The 21,305-nt window shown below is 38.7% G+C and overlaps 1 protein-coding gene across 10 annotated transcripts in view; it reads right to left on the reverse strand.

The window, feature by feature from the left end:
* Positions 1 to 19,825, reverse strand: part of AGFG1 (ArfGAP with FG repeats 1) — a 67,300-nt gene extending 47,475 nt beyond the window's left edge. For 9 of the 10 annotated variants that reach the window (XM_032278017.1, XM_032278016.1, XM_032278014.1 and 6 more), the window contains exons 1-2: positions 19,377 to 19,798; positions 4,773 to 4,866 (exon numbers count right to left, since the gene is read on the reverse strand). In XM_032278017.1, the coding sequence (XP_032133908.1) occupies positions 4,773 to 4,866; positions 19,377 to 19,543 (261 nt within the window). In that variant the 5' untranslated portion in view covers positions 19,544 to 19,798. Of the gene's footprint in view, positions 1 to 4,772; positions 4,867 to 19,376 lie in introns of all 10 variants that reach the window. The other variant, XM_032278007.1, reaches the window with a different exon arrangement.
* Between the last annotated feature and the right edge of the window lie 1,480 nt (positions 19,826 to 21,305).

Here is a 21,305-nt window from a genome sequence, read left to right on the forward strand (position 1 = left end):
TTTTTTTTTTTTTTGAGACAGTCTCACTCTGTTGCCCAGGTTGGAGTTCAGTGACACAATCTCATTGTAATATCTACCTCTCAGGTTCAAGCAATTCTCCCACCTCAGCCACCAGAGTAGCTGGGATTACTGGTAAACACCACCACGCCTGGCTAATTTTTTAATATATATATTTTTAGTAGAGACAGAGTTTCCCCATGTTGGCCAGGCTGGTCTTGAACTCCTGGCCCCAACTGATCCATTCACCTTAGCCTCCCAAAGTGCTGGGATTACCAGCGTAAACCACCATGCTTGGCCAGTAGTAATGCTTTTCCTCTTAGTCTTAAAACAACTAGGAAGGTTAACTTGATACTATAAAACATAAACTATGTATTTCAAAATAAAATTATTTCTACATTTTTTTTCTTTTTCTTTTTTTTTTTTTTTTTGAGATGGAGTCTCACTCCGTCTGGAGTGCAGGCTGGAGTGCAGTGGAGTAATCTTGGCTCACTGCAACCTCCGCCTCCCAGGTTCAAGCAATTCTCCTGCCTCAGCCTCCCAAGTAGCTGGGACTACAGGTGTCCACCACCAGGCCCAAATAATGGGGTTTCACCATATTGGCCACCCGCCTTGGCCTCCCAAAATGCTGGGATTACAGGCGTGAGCCGACGCACCTGGCCCTGCATTTTCTTTCTATTGAATTATCTACCTATAGCAGTGTTCACCAGCCCACCTTCCATTAAGTTTATAATGAGAAGTAAACCCAACTTCCATTAACTAGAAAACCATGATTTGCCCGTGACATTACAAAAAAGGACATACAGAAGATCACTATGGAATTTTTTTTTTTTTTTGAAACAGTATCTCACTTTGTCATCCAGGCTGGCGTACAGCTGCATGATCATGGCTCACTGCAGCCTTAAACTCCAGGGCTCAAGCAATGCTCCCACCTCAGCCTCCTGAGTAACTGGAACTACAGATGTGTACTACCATGCCTGGCTAATCTTTAAATTTTTCTACAGACGGGATCTCACTTTGTTGCCTAGGTTGGTCTCCAAGTACAGGCCTCATGGAATCATCCCACCTCCGCCTCCCAAAGTACTGGGATTACAGGGGAGCCACAGTGCCAAGATCACTACAGATTTGTTTTAAAAATAACTGTATGCTACAAAGGAAAGCATTACAAAATAAATACATGGAAACTTTTTTATGAAATATTTTGGTTTTGAAAAAATGACAAAAATTACTTCACCAAATAAATACAGTGCTCCAATGCAAAATATTTTACTAGCATCTGGCATATTATGTTCTATAACTTAATAATGTACATATCTGCCCCACCAAACACACTGTAGAAGTCTATAAACACTAAAGCAATAGTCAAGAAATTTGTAAACCAATTTGTGTCATTACTTTCTACAGAAAGTAATGACACACTCTGTAAAAAAGTATGGTCTCTATGCATATCTATAAATAGTAATAACATTATTTGCTTACCACAGCTACCTATACAGACCAATACAGATATATTTCATTGATAACTAAAATATAATTAGTATTGCCATCAATTGTGTGATTGTATCCATGCCGTTTGCTCTGTAACTTGGTAGCCCACCCCACTCTGATTCTGGGCTTGGAGGACGACTTTTTTTTTGAAATAGGATGTTCAACTATAATGCAAGTATGTAAGACAAAATTAAAATATATATGCAGATGATCGTACACAGATGTTTCCCATATATAAATGTCTAGAGGAACATTCACAGCATATGGCATGCAGGTTAATTCTGTTCAAAACATTATAAGTCACTCATCATTCATGGCGCTTGCCTGCTTAAGCCAGCAACATCCTCCAATAGTGACAACAACCCAACATGCCCCCATGCATACTAAAACTCCCTGGTGGGGGTCAAGGATCCAAGGCTGCTGCCAAAGCCAATACACTTTCTGATCTTTTAGTTTTGGAAATACCCTTCTTCAGGCATGAACCCATTCATGCACAAGATGTACAGTAGTGCCTTTTTAATCCAAAACTTATGTGACTGAATATGGTCCTTTCCAAACTACTGAAAGGTGACAAGAGAAACATGGCAACTTATTTTGAAATGTAAACTTAAGTTCTGGTACTATTCCCTACACATGTGATACTTATGATTTAAAGGTTTTAAAAAGATAAGCTGATAATAAAACACTTGTACTTGAAATCCACAAAAATTTGGTTATAAAGCTGTAGCAACTATCTCACACTTCATATCTTCATCCTCTACACACTTCTCAAAATTTTAAAAACAAAGATACTGTTAATACTATAAAGAACCAAATATACCTGTCCAATTATTTTGGCTCTAAGATGTCCTTTGGTACACTATGAGAAGGTATGTTTGTCTTTCTTAACAAGCATTTGCAAGGTTAGTATATTTTCTAGCAATCTATTACAAGTTTCCCTTTTCCTTTTTGTACTGTTTGATCCATCTTCGGTGACTTTCACTATCAGCTTAGGTCCTAGTTACCCTCAAAAACCAGCAAATGTGTTACCTCTTCTGTGGGGTCTTCTCAATCCTCACCTTCCCTCTAAAAGACTAAGTCCCTTCTCCATACTACTTCTGATATTTCTTATTCTTATCATTATTTATCTAACACGATGCTGCAATTATGTTACTTATCTGTCACTCCAACTGTGAGCCCTCTGTCCACTAAGCCAGTGTTACACATCTTAACCACATCCATAATGCCCAGCACAGTAACAGTGATTGTCATGGTAAATGCTCTGAGTGGTCTATCAAGCTGCATACCTCTTTGTAGGACTTAAGATTTATGAATGCATTTCACATATTTTGCTTCTACTTTCTGATACAGTGAGTTCCCAGAAATCAACTATTTATTTTACATATTCTAAATTTACCTTAATGCTACAGCCTTAAAAAAATACTCCCTCAAAAATTCAGCCAAACATGACAATAAAGATGAATCTTGAGGACATTACACTAAGTGAAATATGCCAATCACAGAATGACAAATATTGTTTAATTCCATTTATATGAGGTATCTAAAATAGTCAAACCCATAGAAGTAGAGAGTAGAATCAGGGGCACCAGGGGCAGAGGATAAAATGAGGAGCTGTAATTCAAATGATATAAAATTTCAGTTATACAAGATGATTAATTTCTAGAGATCTGCTATACAACACTGTCTCTACAGTTAAGCATTCAATATTGCACAGCTAAAAATTTGTTAAGAGGGTAGATCAATGTTCCTACCACAATTAAAAATATATACTCCTTCAATCTTGGTATTTTTTGGCCCAGTCTCCACCTAACCTTATCTCACGTTATTATATTTTGACTTCTTCAATGGTCTGCTGTTATCATAGTTTTGTTACTCTGGTTTTACCTATTGTCATATTTTAAATCTAAAAATAGAATAATATTCTTTATTTCCGATTCCAATCTAATTTCCAAAATTTTGCACACTAAGCCAATATTCTAAGAAAGTAACTTCGAGTGTGCAGTGTTAAGTTAATCCTACTTGTAAACTTTATACAAACAGTTCAAATTGTATTTTAATCAACATATATATTGTTCTATGCTTACTGTCATTAAAAACCTCCTACCCTTTCATCCAGCTTTACACGTTCTTATAATGTATTCACGTTAGTCTGGAATCTGAATACTCAAAATAATTTGTCATTTGCAAAATTTGGAGACTTCAAGATATGCTCTCTTCTTTAAATCATGTATTTAAAAATATTTCATAGCTGTGAATTTATATTTCCTCACTATTTTAGAACCAAAAGCACATGGACATCGCAAGCAGGCAAACGATTTTAAGATATGACTTTCTAAGTATTAGGAAGGAAGGCAAAATGTAAAACGCTTGCACATATTTTCTAAGGGTCAAAGAGAAGATTAAAACTTATAAAATCATCATATTTCACTTATTTTATGTTTATTATGGATATCAAAGATGCAACTGGAAGAGTACCACTAAAGTACTACTTATTCCTTTCTAGAAAATAAGACTTTTCTGTGAAATAATAATAGCTATTATTAATCAACTTGGGTTGACTGGCTCATCCTTACCCCAGGATTATAAAAAATGCCCACTTTTTTGTTAATTTTATTAATTTAAAAAATATTATTAAAAGTTTTAAAACTTTTACTAATAGCAAAACATATACCTAAAAGCAAACAAGCAAACAGAATGGAATTACTGGAAGCCCATTAAAGGCAAGCAGAAAAAAGCTTCCAACCAAATCTTTATGCCACCTGGCTCCCCATGACACTTGGCTGCCACTGAGAACTACTAACCTCTTCCCTACTGAATACCTGCTAAACATTACACATCACATATACATCCAAATACACATCACATATACACAACTCCTTTATTTATAAAAAATAAAGGAGAGGACTTCAAGTGAAAGCCGATCATACATCAACAGCCTAACAAGTTTAATATAAAATCACAAAATAAATTATCTTCCTCTTTTGACTTTTAAAGCGAAGACTAACAGTAATTGTAATAACGATGTACTCTGAAATGCCTTTTATATTCAAGACTGATGAATTTGAAATACATACATTTCACCTCAGATTTAAAGTAAAGTGTTTATGTAGTAGAGATTAATTCCAAATATATTTTTAAATGAGTGCATTCTAAAATATCTAAATATAGAATACAAAAATAACTTTTTTAAGACCATGAAATTCAACATTTTAAACAACTCATTAATCTTATTAAAATGACTGCCAACAAAAAAGTTGAAAATTGCAAAGAAAAAAAAACACACTTACTTCATTTCCATGTTTTTGTAAGAACTCAATTTCCTGTTGTGTGAATGTTGTCATGGAGATAGATTTCACCCTGTGTGGTGGATTTAATCCTCGCCTAAAAGATAAAATATTTTACAAACTTTACTAGTACATACATTTTTTTAAATGACACATATAGTAATTCAAAACATTTTAACCAGCACACAAACCTCAGTGTTCTCGTTCCGTAAACTCCAAGTATTTTTAAATTATTTTAAACTATTAAGCGTCATAATAGATTTTAGAGTAAGTTCGGTTAGACTCATTAAATAGTAGACTTAACAATAAATTCAATTAACTACCTAGTTAAAAACACAAAGTAACTGTGACACTTGAGCTTCTAGGACATGCAAAGAGTGCTTCAGTGTGTTTCTGATTATAGGAAAAGACTATACATGTGAAGAGCTCCATAGTAAAGAATTTTAATTCTTTAAATATTTCATATTTCCTAAGAAACCAACAATGATATATTAAGACTGGAGCTATACAAATATCCTTATCAAACAGTTGTTACCTTTAAGTAAGTTTAAGACTAATTTAGAAAACTATATGAAAAGTAATGTAACAAAATGAGATAACCAACTGGCAAAGTCCTATCGTGCCATCAATTCAAGTAAGAATTTATAATAAAGAACATTTTTAGTTACCTCAGAAGGCAGTGAGCGTACAAGAGGAAATCGCAGGGACATGGGAAAGAGATTTTTAAAAACTGCTGAATGCATGACTAAATGATTTTTAAGGTCCTTTACAACCCTGAGTCCTTTTCTGTATGGATGGCCTTAAAAAGACTTAATCTTGATGTTTGAACACACACGAAAAACTGAGTGGAAATGCACTCAAAGAGAGTTAATAACTATTTATATGTCATCCAACTACCTTGTGAGCAGGTCCACCCGCAAGAATAATGGCCAAATAATCTATGCAAAGTAACAAGTAACCTATGCAAAGTTCCATAAAACTACTTCGGGATCATGTCCCCTGACAAAGGTCTCATTTGAAATCTGGGTCTTACAGCGATTACTGTAGCAATATTTTTTAAAAATTTGTCAATCAATTTGTAATTACTCTTGCTAACTAATTAAGAGATTTAACAATGATGTAAAATAGTAAATGTACCAAAAGTCTTTAAAAAATATTCTGAGAACATTTTGAATAATTAAATATGGCACATAACATTCTAGAAATATATGCTATTTTGGTGGCAGACACTGTGGCTCATGTCTGTAAACCTAGCACTGTGAGAGGCCATGGTGAGCAGATCACTCAAAGGCCAGCCTGGCCAACATGGCAAAACCCCACCTCTACTAAAAATACAAAAATAAGCTAGGCGTGGTGGCATGCACCTGGAATCTCAGGTACCCAGGAGGCTGAGGCACAAAAATTGCTTGAACCCAGGAGGCAGAGGTTGCAGCAAGCCAAGATCGCGCCACTGACCTCCAGCCTGGACGACAGAGCAAGAAACTGACTCAAAGAAAAAAAAATTGTCAAAAAATTTTGTCAAAACACTCCGTAGAAGCTCCTCAATTCACTGCTTCTTTTTCTCCCTCTCCCCTGTCATAGATAAATGTCATCTTTCAGATCATGATTTGAATTAAGACAAGTTATACTTCATTTGTTTCATATTTCAAAGCAGGGAAAAGTTAACTTGGGTTTGGCTGTTGTTTTGCTTTGCTTTGTTTAAATTTTATACTGATTTTTTTCCTTCTGTTGTCATAATGTAGGGGAAATAAAGACTGAACAAGAAGAAGTAAGTTAATGAAATTTTATTCTGGTAAAACTCTCAAACTTGGCCAGGCGCGGTGGCTCTTGTCTGTAATCCCAACACTTTGGGAGGCCATGATGGGCGGATCACTTGAGGTCAGGAGTTCGAACAAATTAAAGCTCTACTGATTAGTTCCAAATTTCCAACAGTGGCCAGGTGCGGTGGCTCATGCCTGTAATCCTAGTACTTGGAAGGCCAAGGTGGAAGGAAAACTTGAGGTCAGAAGTTTGAGACTAGCCTGGCCAAGGTGGTGAAACCCTGTCTCTACTAAAAACTACAAAAATTGTCTGGGCGTGGTGGCACACACCTGTAGTCCCAGCTACTTGGGAAGCTGAGATAGGAGAATCGCTTGAACCCAGGAGGCAGAGGTTGCAGTGAGCAGAGATTGGACCACTGCACTCCAGCCTGCACAATAGAGTGAGACTCCATATCAAATAAATAAATAAATAAATTTCCCAAAGTGCAACTTAAGAAAAGTCACTATTACTTACTTAGGGCGCAACACTTTGTTTCCAACTCATCAGTATTATGAGAACACCACTTAATCCACTACTTTCAGGGAGGGTTTAATCATTTGATAAAATACTTATATTCTACCTCGTCCCAAAACAATTTAAAAAGTAATTAACATATTATTGTTCTCTCAAATGCTTTTACTACTTCCCTCTCACTTTGTAACTTTGTCTCTCCTTATTCTGTGACATCTCCTTCTTGATCCAGACAAGGCTTTACCTTTCCACTTTCTGGTAATATCTCCTTTTTTAAAAATGGAAAAGGCAAAAGAATAACTTTCTGATGAAGAAATATGAAACACTACTAAAAGGATTATGTTTTGGAAATTTTGGAGCAAACAACTATACCTGTATACTTCTCAAACTGTTCAGTGAGGAAACAGCAATTCATAAAGCTAAACCTAACTCGTTTTAGTTACATCATACATATGTAATCTCACAAATGCAGTGCAGTGTATAAATATAACCCAGGCCATACCATATCACAGGGTCTATTAATGCACAAAGAAGGTATTCATATTACCTAAAAAAGTGAACAAAATTTTGAACTTATGAAACAAGTACAACCAGAATGTACTCATAACCAAATGAGGAAAGTACATTTTTTCCCAAGTGAAATCTGTTACAGGATTTGTTACTCATTACAGGATTTATTTAAATGAGTTCTCTCTCAGTACATTCAAAATAAGATTCAATTTACAAAATGACAGACAATTTTACAAGGCTACATTTATTACATAAATTGAGTAACCACAAGGAAATTTTATGTGTGTTCATGTTGCTTTCTCTAATTGTTCTTTTATATTCCATTTATCCAGGGAGATTAACTATATTCACAATCCAAGGCTATACAAGGATTTTTCATTTTTTAGCTTTCCAAAGCTTTGTACATGGATTTTACATGCTTATAATAGTCTGAGAAAAAAGCTGAAGACTGATTCCATGAATGTCTTAAGTAGGATTCAGAGTAATGAGATGCAAAGAAAATGAGTAGTCTTGCCCCCCTGCCCCTCCCCGCCAAAAAAATGAGTAGTCTCAAACACTGACAGTGGGATAAACTCACCATTTTTTCAGAACCTCATTACTGTCATTTGACCCAGCTATGCCACTTTTGGGAATCAATTCTACACAAAGAATTCTACATATAGCTGACCACCTATGTACAAGATACTCACCAAACATTATTCATAATCGGAAAACATCAGAAACACCAAAAAGGAAGTGATTAAATAAATGACAATGTTTTAAAGTACGACATTATGCACACTTACACTTGTGCTTTAAATTTTCAAGATAAAAATTATATAATATTCTCAAACCATTCTTTTTAAATATGAAAAAAAAACCTAAATACTCCAAAATGTTAACAGTTCTTGCATATAAGTAACAAGATCGAATGAACATGTTTACCAACAATAACATTTAAATGAGGTGGGTGTGGTGACTCACACCTGTAATCCTAGCACTTTGGGAGGCCAAGGCGGGTAGATCACCTGTGGTCAGGAGTTTGAGACCAGCCTGGCCAACATGGTGAAACTCCATCTCTACTAAAAATACATAAATCAGCCAGGTATGGTGGCAAATGCCTGTCATCTCAGCTACTCGGGAGGCTGAGGCAGGAGAATCATGTGAACCTGGGAGGCAGAGGATGCAGGGAGCCGATATTGCGCAACTGCACTCCAGCGCCACAGAGCAAACCTCCGTCTCAAACAACAACAACAAAAAAAGAACCACTTAAATGAGACTACTGTGTATTTTTACAGACCCAATATTAATATAAGATTAAAATGTTGATGAAATCTGGAATGTTATCAATAGTACACTTTCAACTGTGACCTTAAAAGAAAATGGAATTCTACCAGTAAAAGGGAAAATCAAAACAAAACCAAAAAACTTTGTCAATGTTTTAATAAAATTAAACATTATCTGCCATACGACTTAGCCCTAGAAATGAAAACTTATGTTCAGCCAAAAACCTGTACATAAACATTTACAGCATTTCTATTCACATATATCTCAAGAACTAGAAACTCCTCAAATGGGCAATGGAAAAACAAACAAGCAATGGAATACTATTCAGCAATACGGTGAAAAAACTATTAAAAGAAATGACAACTAACTTGGATTAATCTTAAAATAATACGTTGAGTGAAAAAAGGCAATCTAGAAAAGTTATGAGTCCATTTACACAACGTTCTTGGAAAGACAAAACCTGTAGTGTTGGAAGAACAGATCAGTAATTGCCAGGAGATGAGGAAAAACAAAGCCTAAAAGTTTTTTAGGGTGATGGAAAACTTGCATGTTCTAATTTTAGTGGTGGCTACATGAATATACACATATGTTAAGATTTACAGAACCGTATACCAAAAAAATTACAATGTATGTTAACTTAAATAAAAAACTGTAGTCCTGATTTCATGTTTCTATAGTAACCAAACTTTTCACACTAATTTTTTATCATTAGCAGACTATCTTCACCTACCAAATTTGATCATTTAAGTGAATAACATTCTTCATAAATCAAAACAAATATTTTTAAGATGTATTTCTGGAACCTGGTGTCACTTCCCTTTCTTGCTATGGCTCGTCTAGCTGCAGGGTGAACTCGGTGTTTATAAAACACTTTTCTGTAATGATATTAGTCATAACTATTGGATCAAAGTGTTGGGTAAATAAACCACATTACTTTTATAGGGCCAATACTGAAGTATCACCCATTCCAGATCCTAAAAAACACATTTTAAGTCTTCAGGTTTGTAGTAAACAAACAAACAAGAAAAAAACCTCACTTAATAACTGCAGTTTTGGTATTTTGAAAATATGTTTGCAAGTTAACTGGTTTCAAGAAGTTCAAAGTAACCTACTGGTGTAGCCCAGTATGTTTTTGTAGTGTAATTAAGTCATTTGCAGATCCCCAGGAGATTTAGTTTTAATGACCACCACCCAGGTATGACTATAACCAGATGGTGTGACTCATTCCATATGTCCATCAGTATGCTGCTCTAAACTAGGCCTCAAACAATCTTGCAAATAGCCATTTGTTCAATTCACATAACAATCTGTGCTGGATGAGTAAGTAGGAAAGCTTATTTAGTTTTATTAATTGTTTTTCTCTAGCTGGGGGAGAAGCTGGTTAAAATATTTTTAATAACCTGTGGAAGTTTATGTGGTTGCTAATAATATTGGCAGAAAGTAATAAAGTTGACATTTAGATCTAGCCCATCCTGATTTTACCAAAAATATTACTTATAATGTTTCATAGTATAAAATAACACATTTAAAATCTAGAACAGATGGAAGAGGCCTTTAGTAGGTTATCAAATCTACAAACTATTGATGCCGAGACACTGTATATGTTGGCTAGTCCAAAATATTCGTCTATCCAGAGTCCAACATTAAAAAACTGAATATATTTAGCTTTCCACATATAATAATAAGCATGCTATAACCCAATTGTTATTCTGGGTTTTTGGGAAAGCCACAAATACTATGCCATAAGGTCCTTGTAACACTTAGAACAAGCATCTAAAAAACAATATTCAGGTTATGATTTAAACCTATTTAAGTCATTCTAGTTAAAAGTGGTAGAAAAAATCTAAATGTCTTCACATCCCTAAACCCCCCATGAAATGACAGCAAAGGAATACAAAGGTATTAGCCCACAAGAGACAGAGGGTTATCATGATGCGTTTATCTCACACTGTATGCCTGTATCAAAACATCTTGTGTACCATATAAATACGTACACCTACTATGTACCCACAAAAATTAAAATAAACAAAGAGACAGGGTCAGAGACCAACAGAGGAGCCCAAAGCACACAACAGTTCTCTAATAACAAAATTTTGAAGATTTAAAAAAAAAAAGGCTGAGTGCGGTGGCTCACGCCTGTAATCCCAACACTTTGGGAGGCCAAGACGGGCGGATCCAAGAGGTGAGGAGATGGAGACCATCCTGGCCAACATGATGAAATCCAGTCCTACTAAAAATACAAAAAAAATTTGCTGGGCATGGTGGCGCGTGCCTGTAGTCCCAGCTACTCCTGAGGCTGAGACAGGAGAATGGCTTGAACCCAGGTGGCAGAGGTTGCGGTGAGCCAGAATCGCATCACTGCACTCAAGCCTGGCAACAGAGCGAGACTCTGTCTCCAAAAAAACAAACAAACAAACAAAAAAAACCTTGCAGTGTTATATCCTACAGCAGTGACTGACTTTATGGAGAAAGCAAAAACAAAAGCTCCTGCAAAGGTGGGAGAAGCCAAATGGAAACTGATTCCCACCACAGGGCCTATGAAGATTTACTGAAGGAAATGGATACAGGGTGGGGGCTAAAGTGAGGTCAGAAATCATTAGACATTCCAGCTTCTCAACAGTCAAAAGCAAACCCGCACCAGCCCTAGGCAGAAGTCTGAAGGAAAGTTTAAAGAGGTTATAGCACAGAGACTCCAAACTCAGACACTGCTGAAGACCATGTTAAAAACTGGAGGATTATCTAAGACTGAACACACAGAATGACAGTCACCTCCCTCAACTTGGCTTCCAGAACAGTGGCATCACAGGCTTTTATATTCCCCAAAAAAGAAGACTGGAGAAAATATGTCTGAACTATAAAAAGCGTTAAGTTTCCAAACAGAGTCAAAAAAAAAAAAAAAGCCTAAAACATTGAACAAAAGACCTACACCAAAATACTTCAATATGAGGTTCTGAACAGCAGGAATAAAAGAAGATCTTACATACTCCAAAAGAGGGAAGAAAAAAAGTGGGTCAGAAAAAATCAGTAATAAGAACAGCATCAGACTTCTCAACAGCAAAACTGAAGGTTTGAAGACAACGAAGCAATACATTAAAAGTTCCAAGGGTAAAGTATTTTCACCTTTGTGAGTACAGACTAAGTTTAAAAATAACGGCAGAATAAAACATTTTCAGCTTTGTGGCTTTCAAAAATGACCTCTCGTTCACCTTTCATCAGGAGGATAATGGAAATGTGGGGGTCCTGGAAAGAGAGCATCTAACATAGGTTACAGGTGAAGGGAATTTCCAGAATGAAGGTAGAAGAAAAGTTCTGCTATGAGAGCTGCACAGCAGACCTAGACAGCAGCACTTCTAGAGCAGATGATTGTAAAAGTACCCAGAAGTGGTTTATTAAAAAAAAAAAAAAAAAAGGAGTTGAAACATCTGATCATATTAAAGGAAGTTCATTACAGCTCATGCCTGTAATCTCAGCTAACAGACAGGCTGAGGCAGGAGAGTCTCTTCAACCTGGGAGATGAAGGTTGCAGTAAGCTGAGATGGCGCCACTGCACTCTTACCTGGGAGACAGAGCAAGACTCCATCTCAAAAACAAAATAAAATTAAAAAAAAAAAAAGAAATATGGAAAAAGACAAGAATTTTTGGAATTCAACAATTGTAAGGAAAATTCCTTTTTCCTTTTCTAAACATAAACGGTTTCTCCATAACGTACGAACACTGGTGTTGTATCTCCCCCTAGAGTCATAAAAATAAATCTATTACCTCTCCCAATGCCTTAAATTACCCAATGACAGTGATCATGTGTACAGCTTCCCACTGTCTAATCTTTTCTTCTCTAGCTAGTAGCATTTTTGGTTCCTGCAAATGCTCCTCTAATACACAGCTTCAAACTTCTTTACCATCTTGATTACATTCCTTGGAGCATGCTCCAGTTTGTTAACATTCCTCCTACAGTAAGCAACCAGAATAAAAGTAAGGTATAATTACTACCTCCCTCCCTCTACAAAACATGTATGGTGTCAAACAAAAAGATTGCTACTTAGTCAGAAGTCTTTGAGCAAAGTATGTTCTAACTCCAACAAAAATTCATTCTCTGTATTTCAAACAATTCAAGTAAGTTTCCTGTCCCCACTGTATAGTTAGTTCATGAATTTCATTCTAATGTTCAATCAGGTGTCTTTAGCAATAGTTCTCATGTGTAAGATTGTAAAGGATGTCAGAAGGAATATGCTAATGTAAGTACTCAAAGTTATAAATGATTTAAAAACGTTTCTTATATACATTAAAAGTATCCAAGTTGTATTTCCCTAGACAATCATCACTTTGATTTGAAATAGAAAATGCATTATGGAGTGAAGAAAAAGATGGGGGGTAGGGGTAATAACACCCAGTCCTGAATATTCCCATAGGAGTTTCTCACAAATCTGAGCATCATGCATGCTGCACAGAAAAAACGGAAATTATCAAATATGGAGATTTGCCCGTTTTCCAAAGAATGCTATCAGAACAGATAGAGAGGTTTCTAAAGAGGCAATGCTTTTCAAATAGAGATCCAGAGCTCAGCAAGTTCCTTTAAAACAATATTTTAATTATTTTCATTTATAATGTACTAATAATATTATAAAATTTAATGTAAATTTAATCTAAACTGTATTTTATCCACTTTGAAACTAAGGGCCAGTGTTTAAAAAGCACATGCCAAAAATCATGGATGAATGAGAAACAGAAAAAGCCTTAATATGGAAATGATACCTTCATACCCGATTATGGTCAAATGACGTCACCATGGCCTGAATGCTGGAGTTTTCCCAGTATAAAAGGTACCCACAGCGCAATACAGAAGAGTCCTTCTTATCCAATTTGCTGGTTAAATCTATGTTTCTCCTTCCCTCTGAAAAAGCTAAAGTTAATGACTACTGCACAATGAACATTCACGGCTAGAAGGCCACTCTCTCCTGCTCCTCTCTCAGGAGAGTGAGCTGTATGATTATCAAAATTTGTTTGGTATAGTATTTGGTAATATAGTTGATATCGTACTTGGTGAGTATATAGTTTAAATGAATGTCATATAAAACAATGACACAAGTGAGAAGAATTGTTTTCATGTAAACTATTTTAGAGACTAAAACAAGTCACTAAGATAAGCTGTTATTTGATCACAAAAAAAGAACTGTAAAGGACTGTGAGAAAAAAATCATAAAAACCTAGAAGAATTCAGCATTCAAACTGTTTTAAAAGTACATGAAAATGCTAAAAATCACAAATAGCACAGCATGAGTCTGGGTTATATTAGAAGACAAAGAATCTAATCAGCGGACATATATTCAAAGTCCTACATGCCAGCAAATTAACAGTTAAGTGTTAAAATTTAAAAACCTAATCTTGAGGCAGGGCACATTAACTCATGCCTGTAATCCCCACAATTTGGAAGACCAAGGTGGGAGGACTGCTTGAGCCAGGAGTTGGAGATCAGCATGGGCAAAATGGCAAAACCCTGTCTCTACAAAAAAATACAAAAATTAGCTGGGCATGGTGCACGCACCTATAGTCCAGGTACCTGGGAAGCTGAGGTTGGAGGATCACCTGAGCCCGGGAAGGTCAAGGGTGCAGTGAACCACGATATTGCCACTGCACTCCAGCCTATGCAATAGAGAGCCTATCTCAAAACAACAACAAAAAAAAAAAAACAAAAAAAAAAACACTATGTGTGCTATATAATAGATACATGTATACGTATGTGTGTATGTATATATTTTTTCTCTTTTTTACTGATTGCTTGCTTTAACTGAATTTTTTTTATAAACTTATCTACTATCAATCCTGAGTGCATAGAATGAGAGCTTCTAATTAGAGTTCAAATATAAAAAATAGCAAGAGAATTACGGCACATGGTAGTATGGATGTGCCAAATTCAAAAGAATTGCTGGTGGAATGCCACCATCTTCCCACTGAATCTTCTCAATAAAACTCAAAAATAAGAACACACATTTTGGAGTTAAGAAGTTACTCAAAAATAATAAAAGGCATGACAAAGCCATAAAGCAAACATTTATGATGCATCATAAAATATCTATTCTGGGCGGGGCATGGTGGCTCACTTTTGGAGGCCAAGGGAGGTGGATCACCTGAGGTCAGAAGTTTGAGACCAGCCTAGCCAATACAGTGAAACCCCGTCTCTACTAAAAACACAAAAAAAATTAGCCGGGCATGGTGGTGCATGCCCGTAATCCCAGCCATTTGGGAGGCTGAGGCAAAAGAATCACTTGAATCTGGGAGGCAAAGGTTGCAGTGAGCTGAGATCAAGCCACTGCACTCCAGCCTGGACCACAAGAGTGAAACTCCATCTCAAAAAAAAAAAAAAAAAAAAAAGTCTATTCTGCCATTTAAAACACAATGAAGTAAAATCAACCATTTAAATTCCCAAAATATAGAATTCACAATTTACAGTAACCATGGTAACCATACATTCTTTGGTGGTGGAATCAGCAAAGTTCCAGATCCCAAATTCTAGCAGATAACAACAAAACACTAAGAGTGAGTACTAATTTTACAACTTAAAGTTCAGTTTGGATAATATTACCTTCCTCATATGACTGTTACTAGAATGTCTGTCACACAACTAGTACTCAAATAGTTTTTATTTTATTTTTTTCAATAAATACTTTAACTGTTATATCTCCAGCACATCAGCTAGTAACTGGCACTTAATAAACATTTGCTTAAAATAAAAAATGTGTCCTTCATGATCGAAAAAGTATCAAGGCCAGGCAAGGCTGCTCACGCCTGTAATTCCAGTACTTTGGGAGGCCAAGGTGATGCATCACCTGAGGTCAGAAATTCAAGACCAGCCTGGCCAACCAACATGGCAAAACCCCATCTCTACTAAAAATACAAAAACTAGGTGGGCATGCTGGTGGGCACTTGTAATCCCAGCTACTTGACAGGCTGAGGTAGGAGAATGGCTTGAACCTGGGATATAGAGGTTGCAGTAGGCCAAGATCGCACACTGTGCTCCAGCCTGGGCAACAGAGTGAGACTCTGTCTCAAAAAAAAAAAAGAAAAAAGAAAAAGAAAAAGTATCAAATATTTTGGCCACTTACTCTAAATTGAAACGTTACATTATCAAAATACTTAACGGAACGTGGCCACATCAAAATATCTAAAAAAGGAATTAAGAATATAAATCCCTGCTCTATTTTAAAGGTTCACAATCTAAATTCAGTTATACACTCTAAAAGAACATCATTCAAGCATATAGGAGAGTCATCTGGAAAAAAAGAAACAGGAAAGATTAGCTACAAGTCTGGTAACATTAACAATAAGATACTAGTTCAATTACTTTTAAAAAAGCTATTACTATAAATGACAGAAGGATGCCACTATCCTAAAATTTAGAATTCATGACAGTGGATACTATTTGCTACGATTCATATTTTCCAGGTAAATCAAGGAACGGCAGTTAGCATGCCTTATTTCAGTATCTCTAACTCCACTGATTAGCCCTATCCTCAAATACAGTAGGTGCTCAATAAGTATCATTTAATCCTCTTAACAAACCTGAGCTATATGTTATCTTCTTATCACAAATAAAGAAACTGAGGCTAACAGGATGGATCTAGGCCAACCTGCACGTAGTGGCCTGGCTTAATGCCTTGCCCTAAGTCATGAAGCTAGTAGCACTGTCAAAATCTGACTTCAAAATTCATATTCTTTAAATTATACCATGTCATCTAAACAGCAAATACATAATTATTAAACCCAAGAGTTATTCTTCCTAAATTATGTTCCTGTATTAGTGCTTGTCAAAGAAAAAAATCTTCAGCAGCTTATTGTCTCTTGAGTGTTCTACTGTAGACATTTGATGGCTGCCATTCCAGTCTTCATTCCCTACATCCCAAGAATTCTAGAGTTCAGATTTGAGAACTCTATTTGGGGATCCTTGTGACAATAAAGTAGAACATGTGTCCACCTGTAACATGATCTAAGCTAACCCAATCAGAAGGAAATGCAGAACTCCTGAAAGTGTTGCACCAGTGACATAATTAAGGCAGTATGACCCAGGAGCTGGGGACAACCATACTTGCATGACGAAAATCTAGGCATTATTATTAAGCCACTGGATAGCTTTACTTTAAAATTATTCAATAAATCCTTCGTATTTTTAAACCAATTTGATATCGGTTTTGAGTTACAACCATAAAATCTAAAATGATAGATTTTTATTAGGATATTTCTCATTTAATATCTTTCACACACAGTATTGTTCCCTTACTCATGGAATGTCCTCTCCCTTGATGCTTCTCATCTATGGGGCACTTATTATACATTATTTTTAATAATGAAAAGAAATCTACATCCAAAACCTACAAGGGAAATCTTATCCTCACTGTTTCATATATGAGAAAACTCAAGCTCGAATAGATTAAGTGGCATTCTGAATACTGCATAATACTTGGAGTCAGAATTCAAAGCCATGTGTACCTAGTACCATGTGTTTACACACTTAGAAAGCACGCTCCACAGTACAGTTAAGATCCAGGTACTCCAGTGCCTCCCACATGTATATGACACAGGACAAGTGGCCAATAAATATTTGAGGAATCATGACCCAATAGAGAAATGAAGCCCTAACGGCCACAGGACTTCAAAATTAATGAATTAAATTTCATTAAGACAGACAACTGTCATTATACTGAGATATCCTTTTATATAAAATGTTGTTGAAATGTGGTATCTAGAAAGAAATTGGAAAATATTTCCTTGATATTACATACTCGCTGCTGCACTTACAAGGACTACAGAGAAATGTCAGAAATCCAGAACTGTAGATATACGTATTTTTTTCAAACTAAATACTTTAAATGCATTAAAGGACCTGTGTTTAGTAAAAGCAGGACATACTTCTTAAGCATGTAATAAAAATCAAATACAATTAAAATTGTTCTATTGTCTTCATTTTGGAACCAACGTTGTCCAACATAAGTAACAACTTTCTAGCTTTACTCCTTTTTCTGTAAATGAAATGCATGAACCAGACTACATCTTTGATATCACCTAGCTCTGTGATTCTGTAGCAATTCAAGAATATCACTAACTGGCAACTTCTCAGAGTGTCTGCCTGATTACACAGCCTAAAAGTAACCGTGAGGACTCTCCTATCAAACAATTTGAATGCTCAGCACAATACTTGCCTATGACTCTTTTTCTTACTTAAGTATGCCCACTAGACTGTAAGAGCCAAGAGAACAAGACTTTGCCGTAGTAGCATACCCCAGGGCTTTACACAACCTAATAAGCACCCAAAAAATGTCCGCTGAAGAAGTAATATTCATGTAATACTAATAACGCCTCTTTGCCCAACTTTAAAAAGCAAATAGTATATTACTGGGCATGTTCTGCATTTTCTAAGAAATCAATGTTCCCACATAAAGTATTATATCCTTTGTCTCGGTATTAATCTTACAAGCAAAGGTTTTAAGAATACTTAGCAACTGCCACGTTGTAACTTTGAATGCAAGATAATCAGTAACATAAAGGCATTTTATCAATTCCAAAACCACCTGCAAATTTTCCTAATGAAATTGCACGGCAATAAAAATCTTTATCAAAATAAAGCTTAATGAAGCACAAACACAAATCATCCCAGTAACTCAGGACGGTACTGTCTTTCTGAAAACATGCTGACTAGCTAGATCTCCTCATTTCTGTGTACAGCCAGGGCACTTGGGTATTGATAACAGATACAGATAAGTCTCACAGATACCTCCATCATATTTAGAGCGATACAGCTCCTAGGCTGTACCTTATCGTCATTAAAAGTTTCCCCAAAGTCCTCAACACTCTCTTCAGACCATAAAAGTAAACCCCAACGACTTCAAATCTGCTCCTCTGCCTTCCCCTCTCGCAATTAAGCCTTTCGAACTTTTCCCTGGGGATTCACATATCTGCCATTAAGATATTTTCATCCTGCTACTGTTCCGAAGTGCCTGCTTTCTTCCAGTTACCTAGATACTCTCGATCCAGAAAAAAAGGCACAAGCGAGGCGTCCCTGCTCCTCCCACCCCGCTTCTCCCTGACCCCCTGCGCCGGCGCCCGGCAGGTGCCTCGCTCCGCACCGCCGCGCCCGGGCCGCTGAGAGGCGGGGCACACAAAGGACCCGCACGGACCTCCCCGGCCTCCCAGCGTCTTCCCCCCACAGCCCGGCGCCCCGGGGAGCTGGGGAGCGAGGGCGGCGGCCGCAGGCTCGAGGGAGACCCGGGAGGCTCGCCCCAGCCGCCCCCTCCCTGACCCCAACCCTGCCCACGTCCCACCCACGAAGGCTGCCCAGAGCGTTAACCCTCACCCAGCAAAACAGAAAACGCATCCCCAGCCCGGCTGCCTCGGCCCAGCACATCCAGCCCGCAGCCTCCCACGCCGCGCCCGCCAGCCGGCGCCCAACGGCCGCCCCCGACCTCCTCCCACGCCGCCCCGCGCTTCCCAGGCCCCGGCAGGATCATGACCCCGCCGCCCGCTCCCCCACCTCCCGGGAAGGGCCCGACACCCGCCCGGCCGCCCCGCACTCACAGGCTGCCGGAGCAGGAGGTACACACGAAGGAGCCGACCGTCATGTTCACGTAGGTGGGGCCGCGCTGGTCGCAGTCGAAGCACTTTCGGTTGTGCGGGAGGCCGGTCATGTCCCGCAGCATCTTCAGGTGCTTCTCCTCCTGCTTCCGCTTCGCGCTGGCCGCCATGGCCGCTGTGCCGAGGGAGGAGGCCGGCAGGGCCGGGAGCCGGGCGGCGCTGCGCCGGGGGCCCGCGGTCCCACGGGCCGCCCTGGCCGCGGCCGCCGCCCTCCGTCAGCGCGCGCCGCCCGCGCCGGACCTGGCCGCCGCGGCTTGGCTCTGCTGGGCTCGACGCGGCGCAGGCGCTGCGGTGCGCGGGCTGACGGGCCACACCAACCGGCCCGGCCGGGACAACCGCCACCGCCGCCACCTTCCCGACTTCTCCTGAGGGGAAAAGACGAGGAAGGGGACGGCAAGAGGAGGCCCGCCCCGGGCGGCCGGCGCCAAGTGTCGGCTGGCGCCCTCTGGTGGCCAGGAGGAGTCACTGCGGCCGCGCTGAGGCGTGGGCCGGGTCTGGAGCAAAGTAGGGAAGACACAGCGGTGATAATAATATTAATAATAGACGCTATTTACTGAGCGCTTATATATGCAAAGCGTTTCGCATGGGTTACCTTCCCCTTCTGTTTAAAATTCTTCAAGGGCTCCCCACTGCTTTGGGGATAATTCCAAATTCCTCACCATGCCCTGAAAAGTGCTCCATAGTTCAGCCCCGTCCACCTCATTCTTCATCATTCTCACTCAGCCACACTGGATTTTGAGTTTTCCGAACACAGCAAGCTCCTTTCTGAGTCCTGCAGGACCCTTACCCCTGCTCTTCTCGCTTTATCTGTGGACCGGCTAATTTGGGGGGCTTGGGGCGTCCTGTGCACTGTAGGATACTGGGCGGTGTTCCTAGCCTGTACCCACTAGATACGAGAACAAACCCCCCAATCCGCAGTGGTGGCAACCAGAAATCCCCAGACATTGACAAAAGTGGAGGGAGGTTTAGGGCGGTGCAGTCGCCTGGGTTGAGAACTGCTGCTGCACAGGGAAACCCGGATCATCCATAGCTGACATCCTCTAAGTCAGGTGGGGCTCAGATGTCACCTCTGCCAGACTGTCCCAGATCAGCCTAGTTAATGTTGCAGCTCACCTTTCCCGAAGTTGCCGTCCATCAAATTGCTGCGTTGTATCTTCGTCTCAGTTCTAACTATTTGAAATACTTATTTAGTGTTTAGCGTATGTGATCTGGCCCGGCCCCTGTATTTTCTTTGCCACTCCACCACATTCCCCTCCCAGAGCTGGAGAGCTGGTGTTCAGTGTTGGTGGAATGAATCAATGAACTCTTTCCTGTAATCTTCACAACAACCCTTTGTGGTCAGCGTTGTTATTTACATTTTACAAAACAGGAAGATGAAGCCCTGAAGGATGAAGTAAATTTACCCAAGGGTATACCTAGGGGGAGGCTCGATTCCAGCCCAGACGGTCAGACTGCAGGACCCAAATCTCTTAGTTACTGCAACTGTCAGCTTTCAGGCAGGATGGTAGAAATCATCACCATCTCTTGTTTTCCAAAGGAATACAGGGAGACTCAGAGAACTGAAGTTCCCAAGTCACTGGGCTGGTGAATGGTTTTCTAACACCCAAGAGAAACCGCCACATCTCCCATGAAATGGACTGGGTGAATCAAGAAGGTGAGACTTCATATTAATCTAATACTACTAATAATAATTAATGTTTTTAATATTAAAATAAATGGACAGATAGATTGGCCAATGAATGTTTTTAAACTTTTCTTTTTTTTTTTTTTAGACCAAGAATCCCTCTGTCGCCAGGCTGGAGTGCAATGGCGCTCACTGCAACCTCCGCCTCCCTGGTTCAAGCGATTCCCCTGCCTCAGCTTCCCGAGTAG

Source organism: Sapajus apella, unplaced genomic scaffold (genome assembly GCF_009761245.1).
Source record: "Sapajus apella isolate SASKATOON/1434 unplaced genomic scaffold, GSC_monkey_1.0 scaffold10, whole genome shotgun sequence".
NCBI classification, from domain to species: domain Eukaryota; kingdom Metazoa; phylum Chordata; class Mammalia; order Primates; family Cebidae; genus Sapajus; species Sapajus apella.